At 36.2% G+C, this 10,885-nt stretch overlaps 1 protein-coding gene across 6 annotated transcripts in view; it reads left to right on the forward strand.

The window, feature by feature from the left end:
• The window catches only part of LOC133657210 (vinculin-like), a 54,902-nt gene that overhangs the window by 19,846 nt on the left and 24,171 nt on the right, over positions 1-10,885 (forward strand). For all 6 annotated transcript variants that reach the window (XM_062058236.1, XM_062058240.1, XM_062058237.1 and 3 more), the window contains exons 5-8: positions 1,240-1,362; positions 5,495-5,655; positions 10,437-10,527; positions 10,612-10,759. In XM_062058236.1, coding sequence (XP_061914220.1) covers positions 1,240-1,362; positions 5,495-5,655; positions 10,437-10,527; positions 10,612-10,759 — 523 coding nt within the window. The remainder of the gene's footprint in view (positions 1-1,239; positions 1,363-5,494; positions 5,656-10,436; positions 10,528-10,611; positions 10,760-10,885) is intronic.

Below are 10,885 nucleotides of genomic sequence, written 5' to 3' on the forward strand. Positions count from 1 at the left end.
TCATCATTTATGAAGCATATATTCGATATAAGTATACACACACAGTTATGTTATCTACTAGTTAGTACTGTATATATACAGCATATATATGTACTGTATATATGATATATATAACAATATGTTATATATATACATAGATACAGTATGTATACAGTAAATATATGTAAGTGTATATTTAGTCGAGGTTTCTGTGGTTTATCCGTTATACAGTGCTCAATACCAGGGTAGAGTGGAATATACGTTAGGTCATAAAAAACACTGAGGCTATATCATCCCTACAAGACTGTTTCGCAGGTTTCCCTGCTCGTCAGGGGATTTTTGTAAGTATATATATGTATGTAGGTATGTGTATATATATATATATATATATATATATATATATATATATATATATATATATATATATATATATATATATACACACATATATATATATATATGTGTATATATATATATATATATATATATATATATATATATATATATATATATACTGTATATATGTATATGTGTGTGTATGTATATGTGTGTGTGTGTATGTATATATGTATACAGCATAATGGGTTGGGGATAGGTTGATTGACAACGCTACATTGGCCCTAATACGTGAATGTGAGTGTGAATGTTGTCTGTTTGTGTTGGCCCTGTGATGAGGTGGTGACTTGTCCAGGGTGTACCCCGCCTTCCACCCGAACGCAGCTGGGATAGGCTCCAGCACCCCCGCGACCCCGAGAGGGACAAGCGGTAGAAAATGGATGGATGGATGGATGCAGTTCCCCTTTAAGTGCAAAAATGCAACCATTAAGCCTTTTAAAGATGAGCTTATTAAAACATGTTTAATTCTGTTCATAAACTGTATACTATTGATTATTCATGTCGGAAATATGCTATATAAATGATGAAATCAGTATTTATAGATGCTTAATACTAGTGTGTACTTATTATAAAGTGTTACCAGTAAATCTACTATCTAGGTCAAAGGTCTTGTTGAACAAAGTTGTTAACACTCCTTGTGAGCCTCCTCACCGATAAAATGCTACGTGTCATTACCGATTAAAGGGTCAAATATGCTGAGCTGTGCGCATTAGTTGTATGAAATATGATACAGCGAGGTTATTCATTCACGCTTGAGTGCTGCCGACTGACTTTGTATGAGATGAGCGGTGTGCGACGCATGAGTGTTCACTTTCAAAGCATGTCAACTACTCAATTGGTAAATCTGCGTTGTCTCTGCCGCAGGGATGACCAAGATGTCAAAGATGATTGAGGAGCGACAACAGGAGCTGACGCACCAGGAGCACAGACAGATGCTCGTCAGCTCCATGAGCACCGTTAAAGAGTTGCTTCCTGTCCTTATATCAGGTCTGTGCGTGTGCGTGTGTGTGTGCGAGTGTCCGTGTGTGAGTGCACCACAAAAAGCCAAAGAGAGCAGGTCACTGAGCATGCCACGGTTGCTATAGCAACACTGATGACAGTCATTAGTTGCAGGCGCTGCATTGTATTGCGAGCTGTTGTCTTAAACACTGCATCAGCTCACAGCTTTCTAAGTGCACCACATGCATTTCCTGCATGTATCGAGACACCATTGCCATTACCTGTAAATAAAAAGAAACCATTTCCATATTCCTTGTTACACACATGCAGGGGTTGCATAAATTCCAGGTGGGTGCAGGTCTTGCCAGAACACCGGCTCCAATTTTAGAGCAATCAGCAACCAACGAATCGTCTATCCACAGTGTGAAACGGCGTCTAAGATAGTAATCCTCACCACCATGGTAGAAAAAAATTTAGTTTCGTCAAAGCACAGCGGAAAAAAAACTGTTTCTTCCAAGTATTATTATCACTGGAGGACTAAAGGAAAAGGAGTGGCTAAGCATGCTACACACACGAGCAGGACGACACAAGAAGCTAACCGCTAAAGCTTCAATGTAAAGTAGGGGTTATCAATCCGGATGTTGATACTAAGTGATTAGATTTATATTTTTCCTTTTCTTGTATTTGCTATCAAAAAATCTTTTTTTTGGTGATTTTGTTATTCTTTACAAAGTCAGGGAGTAAGTCTCCGGATACAGGAAGGCTTTGAGGGCAAAGCCCAAATGATTTAAATGGGACCCAATAGTAGTTTTTGTTTATGCTCAGTTATTGTGTGCTAGCCACTTTATTTTGTTAAAAAATAATGTATGTACATTCAATACCACTCAGATCAGTTTAGTTCAGTTCAGTTCAGTCAGTTCCAGTTTATTTCAAACATGCATTCGATACAATGTAATGCATCACATATTTCCAGTTGTTTCATTACAGCACGTCCGAAAAAGAGTAGGCTTTTTTTCATATCATAGCAATTGTATCCCATTTCCTTGTTCTCTGTTACAGAACAGTCAATAAATAAATAATAAATGCATATTATACCTTAGTATGTAAACAAATATTAAATACATAAATAATCTTTATCTAAAAAAAATAAAAAGGGTTCAAGATGTTCATCATAATTGTTCTTCTTTGTACTTTGTACTAACTTGTAGTTTGAACAGTCTCTTAAACTGAATCATATTGGTGCTTTGTTTGATTTCTTTACTTAATCCATTTCATAATTTAATTCCACATATGGATATGCTAAAGTTTTTAGGTGTTATATGAACATACAAATGTTTGAAATTAGTTTTTCCTCTAAGGTTATATTTCTCCTCTTTTGTTGAGAATAATTGTTGTACATTCTTGGGTAGCAGGTTATAGTTTGCTTTGTACATAATTTTAGCTGTTTGCAAATGCACCAAATTGTTGAATTTCAATATTTGTGCTTCAATAAATAGTGTTTGTATGTTCTCTATATCCAACATTATGTATTAATCTAATTGAGCTTTTTTGTAACACCGTTAGTGAATGAAGCACACATAGTTTTTTTTTCTAAATTTAAAACACTTCCTTGTGGTCAAAATGTTGCATAGATTATGTTTTACAGACCATCTTCAAGCCGCTTTCTGACCGTCTCTTAAGGATGCGCCAAATTGTGGGCGGTTTTATTAACGTGCCTCCACTTCAACAGCGTATTCTTCCTGTCATCAATGTTGTAGTTTTAGAGCTTCCACTGACAAATATAAATTAGACCTAGGGTTGTACGGTATACCGGTACTAATCAAGTACCATGGTACTAATGAATTACAAACGGTACTATACTGCCTCTAAAAAATACCGGTACCCTTAACTCAGCGGTCGGCAACCAAAAACGTTGATAGAGCCATATAGGACCAAAAATACAAAAAATAAATCTGTCTGGAGCCGCAAAAAATTAAAAGCCTTATATAAATCTTATAATGAATGCAACACATGACGTACAGTAAGTGTCTATATTAGCTATAATAACTAATATCAAAATGACTACTGTATGTGTCGCAGGCTGAAGCAAATCTTCTTTGACAGAAATGTTGAAATGTAATATTTATTCTACACATTTTTACAACGTTAGAAACCATTAGTAAATCAGAGGCTACTCAGAAGGTGCGATAACTCCTGGAAATTACTGGCTTTTAATGGCCAAAGGTATAGATGTGTGTGTCCAAGTTAAAGGAAACGGCAGACTGAAATGCAGCCAATATTACAAAGAGATAACGTGTCATGAGACATGTAAAACTAAATTATATACAAAGACCATAAAAGTAAAGGATATTAAATCAGCTCAAATATACCTACAAATAATGATGCAATATGTACATACAGCTAGCCTAAAGAGCATGTTAGCATTGAGTTTGAGTTTGAGTTTGAGTTTGAGTTTATTTCGAACATGCAAGCATACAACATGATACATCACAATTTCCAGTTTCTCTTTTCAACATGTTCGAAAAGGAGTAGGAAGAAGCAGAGCTTATTTAATCCTACCCCTTTTCTTTATATAACAGTTGCTGAAACTTTTTTTATTCACTTCCTGTTCTCAATTTTTTCACAATAAACTCCATATGTAATCACAATAAAAATAAATAAATAAATAATAGTAAGAATTTAATAATAATAATTGGTGAAGAAAGTCATATTTCATATGATGAGATAAGTAAGATTACTTTAAGAATGAATGAATGAATGGATGAAATAAATTGAAAATGTTTGTCATGGTTCTTCTTCTTTGTACTTTGTAAACACTTTAAGTTTGAAGAGTTTCTTGAAGTGGATCATATTAGTACATTGTTTGATTGCTTTGCTTAATCCATTCCATAATTTAATTCCACATACTGATATACTGAAGGTCTTAAGTGTTGTACGTGCGTACAAATGTTTTAAATTACATTTTTCTCTAAGATTATATTTCTCCTCTTTTGTTGAGAAGAATTGTTGTATATTCTTGGGTAGCAGGTTATAGTTTGCTTTGTGCATAATTTTAGCTGTTTGCAAATTCACTATGTCGTGGAATTTCAGTATCTTTGATTCAATAAATAAAGGATTTGTATGTTCTCTATATCCAACATTATGTATTATTCTAACTGATCTTTTTTGTAACACCGTTAATGAATGAAGTGTACTTTTGTAATTATTTCCCCATATTTCTACACAGTAGCTCAGATATGGTAACACTAGTGAGCAGTATAGACTATGAAGTGATTTTTTGTCTAGAACATGTTTTGCTTTATTCATTATTGACGTGTTTCTTGCTACTTTATGTTGTATATTTTTTACGTGAGATTTCCAGTTCAATTTATCATCAATCATTATACCTAGAAATTTGGTTTCATTTACTCTTTCAATTTCTATTCCGTCTATTTGTATTTGTGTTTGACTTTCTCTTCTACTATTACCAAATAGCATTATTTTAGTTTTACTAAGATTCAACGATAGTCTGTTTTTGTCAAACCATCTTTTTAATTTGTTAATTTCTTCTGCTATTATTTGTATTATCTCCTGTGTGTTCTCTCCTGAACAAAACGCTGTTGTAACATCCGCAAATAATACTAACTTGATTAGCATGCACTGACCAAATATGCCTGATTAGCACTCCGAGTCAATAACATCAACAAAGCGCACCTTTATGCATTCAAGCACAGCAAAAAATGTTTGGTGGACAAAATGAGACAAAGGAATGGAATATTTGACATGTAAACAAACTGTTGCGTCACAGTCCACACTCTGGTGAGTTCAAGAACTGCCGAAATTAGTAGGACAAAACGATGTTCACTAAATACTCTCATCAGTGAAGCATACGCACAAACATATTAAACAGTGGGCTTTCTAACAATTAGGAAGGTTTGTGTCATGTTTGTCCTCAAACAAAAAACATACTAAAACAAAATCTTTTTTCCCCCATCTTTTTCCATTTTCAATCCTTTTTTAAATATGCTCCAGGGATCCACTAGGGCGGCACTAAAGAGCCGCGGGTTGCTGACCGACGCCTTAACCTGAAACTTTACTCACTGTATCCATTTCCCCACCTGAATGACCCTAATGAAATAAACCCATTTAACTCTGTCGTGATGACATTCCAAATGATCTCTGCCTAACTTTCCGTCCTCAGCGATAAAGATTTTCGTGGCAACCAAGAGCGGCCGAGGCACTGGCGTGGAGGAGGCCGAGAGGAACCGACTTTTCACCTTTGAGAAGATGAGCGGCGAGATCAACGAGATCATCAGAGTCCTGCAGCTCACCACGTGGGACGAAGACGCCTGGGCTAACAAGGTACGACGCTCGCCCGGACACTAGCACTTATTAGATTGCATTTTTCGCCACACACGTGCACGGATACACTCTAATAGGCCTCTTTGCCGCAGAGAGCATCTCTAAGGCCACTCTTTACTTTCTGTGATTCACTTTTTTCTTTTGGCTTGATAGTGTAACCCCTTTTTCCTTTTCCTTCTTTACCTTCCTCCTCCATTATTTTCCTCCTTGTAGAAGGTAAGCCTGATTCTCTCCCCATCTGCAGCCTCCAGCATGCACATGTGTGTATGTGTGTGTACAGTAGTTTACGAGAAACATTTATATGAACTTTTATAAATGTAAACGTAGTGTAGTGTTGGTAGCTAACAGCCTGTGTGTCGTGTGTTTCAGTCAACTGATGTACTGTATATGTAACCCATCACTATATTGTCATATGGAGTGCATCTGTCTAATTTCAGACAATTTGCTGTAAATAGATGGCAATAACCTGCATATATTAATAACTTTACTCACCAGCTCAGGTAGTGTATGACATGGTAATGTTGTTTTAACCGCGCTCGGAAATGTTTCGATTGCTTTTTTTAACAACACAGATGATAAAAATCACTCGTCCAACCTGTAACGCAGCATGTTTTGATGCACACATGTGCACACAATGATTTGTCTTTGTGTCTCTGCGTAGTTTGTGTGTGTGTGCTGCTTGGGGGGGTGGAAGTGCTGCCTTCCTCCCGAGGTCATAAATTATATAAAAATAAGCTGATCCAGACACATCCATAATACATGAGCAGGTGAATGGCTCCACTCAAGTGTTTGATCGTCCCCTGAGCTGGAAATAAATGGTTTTCTCTATTATATGGAGAACAATTGGGCATTTATTAACCGGTATTTATATTACATATAACAGTTTTAATGGCCTATTGATGAAGGATGGGCATCATAATCAACTGTTCAATTAACTGATTATTACAAATTATATTGAACTTGAAGCATTTGAAACAATTAATCATCATATCTTTATCAAAAATTACAATGGTAGGGCATCAGAGGGTTGGTCTTGAAGGTAGGTAGGTATTTATTGTCATTGCACAAGTACAACGAAACTTTGTTTTCAGCACAAACCCGTTCAAGATTGGCCAAACAAACAGTGTACAGGGTTACAAAACAGGAACGCTGATGTGTCGCCAGAAGGCGCCCCGTAAAAGATGGGAAAAATGTCAACACTGGGGGAGGATGAGTAAAAAAATACAATCTAGACTGTGCTCCTAAGGGGGAACAGTCTGGAGTGGGAAAAAAAGTTCATAGCAAAGCACATATTACATATTACAACATACAAATCGAGACTTGCAACAGAGGGGAGGGAGTGGGGGCTACAGTGCTGAAAACTAAGTTTCGTTGCACTTTTGCAATGACCATAAAGACCTACCTACCTTGAACTGTGTAAGAAGCAGGAAGCAATAGGTGAAGCTAGGCGAACACTCCTCTGCAACACTAAATATATCCTGTGGCGTACCCCAGGGATCAATACTGGGACCAAACATTGTTCAATCTTTATACAAACCACTTTTGTAAAGTTACAAAAGACTTAAAGTTAGTATTATTTGCAGACGATACAGGTCATAATCGGATTATTTTCTACATGTAAACACTCTATGCTGTCAAGGAAACATTTCATCCACAATCTTTAAGGAAGACAAGACGCCTCTCCCTTGTCTGTGTGTTTAAAAGGTCATCATTTTCTCCATGTAAACACTTCCTGGTGCTTCCATGTGGTTGTGCTTCAAATGTTGCACAGATTATGTTTTAAACGCCAGCTTCAGGACGCTTTCCGACCCTCTCTTTTTGTGGGCGCTCTTACTTACGTGCCTCCACTTTGACTACATCTTCTCCATGCCATCTTTGTTGTACCGCTAGTTTTAAGCACTTCCATAGCGAGTCTACTGACAGATATACATTAGAAGTGTACGCTACATTGTATAAGAGACGGCAACAGCGGAGGATGCGTGTGCATGTACGAGCCAGTCTGCCCCATAACAAAAGGAGAGAGACAAAGAAGGAACTTATTGACTACAACTGAATAAAAATGGCGGGTTGGCACAAAGCTCTTTGGGTAAATCTCCACCATATATGGAGATATTTACTGACTAGGGCAAAATGCAGCTGATTTTTAATTGTTGCAATGAAATTTTGTATTTTATCAGCAAAAATATTCATATTTACACACAAAAGTGCCGAAAATTGGTACCGTATCGGTTCAAATGTGAACAGCGTCCATTCCTTTTATCGTGTTGTTTTTCAAATAATAATTTGGTGAGAACGCACACAAGCGAATACAAATAATAACAGAAGAAATTAACAAATCAAAGAGTTGGTTTGACAAAAACAGACTATTCTTAAACCTCAGTAAAACTAAAATAATGCTATTCGGTAACAGTAGAAAAGAAAGTCAAACACAATATACGATGAGAGAGTAAATTATATTGCATTTTTGGGTGTAATAAAATTAACAGGAAATCTCTTATAAAAATATACAACATAAGGTGACAAGAAATACATCAATAATGAATTAAGCTAAATATGTATTGGAACAAAAAAATCACTCCATATTCTCTACTCCTCGCTAGTGTTACCATGTCTGAGTTATTGTGCAGAAATATGGGGAAATAACTACAAAAGTACATTTCACAGACCTACTCAGTGGCCTAGTGGTTAGAGTGTCCGCCCTGAGATCGGTAGGTTGTGAGTTCAAACCCCGGCAGAGTCATACCAAAGACTATATAAATGGGACCCATTACCTCCCTGCTTGGCACTCAGCATCAAGGGTTGGAATTGGGGGTTAAATCACCAAAAATGATTCCCGGGCGCGGCACCGCTGCTGCCCACTGCTCCCCTCACCTCCCAGGGGGTGATCAAGGGGATGGTCAAATGCAGAGGACAAATTTCACCACACCTAGTGTGTGTGTGACAATCATTGGTACTTTAACTTTAACGTTCCTTCACTAACGGTGTTACAAAAGAGAACATTTATTTAAGGGACTTCAGTTATTGAATCACAAATACTGAAATTCCACGATATAGGGAATTTTCAAACAGCCAAGATGTTGCACAAAGTAAACCTGCTACCCAACAACGTACAAGAATTCTTCTCAACAGGAGAGGATAAATAAAACCTCAGAGAAAAATTGTATTTAAAACATTTGTATGCACATACTTTACTGTATCAATATGTGGAAATAAATTATGGAATGGATTAAGTAAAGAAATCAAACAATGTAATATGAGTTAGTTTAAGAAACTGTTCAAACACAAAGTGTTTACAAAGTACAAAGAAAAAGAAACATGATAAACATTTAGAATGTATTGATAATCTTACTCATCTCACTGTATGCAATACAACATACTTCACTATTTAATATTTATTTGTTTTAAAAATGTAATATTTATGGAGTAAATTGTGTACAAATTGAGAACAGGAACTGAACAAAAGTGTTAGGTAATTGCTATGAAATGGAAAAGGGGTAGGATTAAATACGCTTTGCTTCTTCTTACTCCCTTTCAAACATGTTGTAAAGAGAAACTGGAAATGGTGATGTCCATCCATCCATCCATTTTCTACCACTTGTCCCTTTCGGGGTCGCGGGGGGTGCTGGAGCCTATCTCAGCTGCATGTCATGTTGTAATTGTATGCATTGACTGTCTGGAAGCACTCCAGGTAAAATGCACTGCACTACTTGGCTGCAACCAGCAGAGGCGTTGTTGATGCGTTCTCAATTAGTTTACAATACAAGGAAAAGCAACTTGCTCTTTACTAATATTAGTCAGGTGATAGCGTATCAACATTAGCATGTTAACTTTTTTAGATAATGTTACAGGCGTACACCTCCAGCCTACAATGTAGAACACGACAAAATCCCTATCTTTCAATTTTTTTTTTTTTGAACCAATGCCAGCCTGCAGCAATCAGCCCACAAACACTGTCAGTGACAAAGGCCTTTTTAAATCCAAACAATGACATTTCTCAGTCAACTATGTATCTATAATTAAATACTAAATATCTGCTATGGGTTTTACCAGTACTTAAAATAAGTCTAATTATAGTAATAATAATTACAAAAATAAAATTCCCCCGGCTATATTCAGTATCGAAAATGCATTTGCAAAACTAATATGACACATCCAATCTCCAATCTAAAACTGCAAGATTTAAACTACACTATGTATGAATGAGAAATATTTATATTTATATTTATTTTGGGACTGTTTTCAGTCTTATAAAGTTATTTATAAGACCTACTCAGTGGCTGCCCACTGCTCCCCTCACCTCCCAGGGGGTGATCAAGGGTGATGGGTCAAATGCAGAGAATATTTTCGCAACACCCAGTGTGTGTGTGTGACAATCGTTGGTACTTTAACTTTTAACTTTAATATTTCTCACACTCAAATATTGCAAAATCCTCACATTATGTAGTCTTTGAGTGAGTCATTCTGTTGATGAACGTCACTCTATTTTTAACCACAAACATGACTTGTGCACCAAAATGGTCATTCATCAGCCATTCACAAAAAACTAAAAATAGCCTCTTGACCGTTTACTCACAACTTGTTGTGTAAGATTTGCTTAAAATAAAAAAATAATATTTGACCTTACTGACTTAATTTATACCACATCAAATGTACACATATAGCTACATGGGTTATATATTTAATATTTGCTTTAATTAATATCATGTCCTTAATGGACCAAGAACATCATTTTGATTATATAATTATCATTTTGAATAATTTCGTGGTAATCTTTGTATCAGGATATAGAGGCACTGAGGAGATCTTTGGCTTTGATTGAATCAAAGATGATCCAGGCTAAAACTTGGCTAAAAGACCCTTATGGACAACCAGGTATGTATCTGAGGTTTTTTTGTTCCCTACTATTCTGCTTTGAGTGACGTTCTAGAACCATGTTGTGGTGTGTGGCCCCCTCAGGAGATCCCGGTGAGGTTGCTGTTCGTGTGATTTTGGATGAAGCGGGAAAGGTGGGAGAACTGTGTGCTGGGAAGGAGAGGAAAGACATACTGGCGACACATAAAGCTTTGAGTCAAATGATTGATCAGATTGCAGAGCTCAGAGTCAGGTAGTGCACCTTTTCATTAGAAAATGTATTATTATATTACATATATATTTGTATATAAATTGTTTAAATATTAAAAAAAACAAAAACAAATTATATATTATAATATACAGTGTATATATATATTAT

The sequence above is a fragment of the Entelurus aequoreus genome, linkage group LG09 (genome assembly GCF_033978785.1).
Source record: "Entelurus aequoreus isolate RoL-2023_Sb linkage group LG09, RoL_Eaeq_v1.1, whole genome shotgun sequence".
Taxonomy (NCBI): domain Eukaryota; kingdom Metazoa; phylum Chordata; class Actinopteri; order Syngnathiformes; family Syngnathidae; genus Entelurus; species Entelurus aequoreus.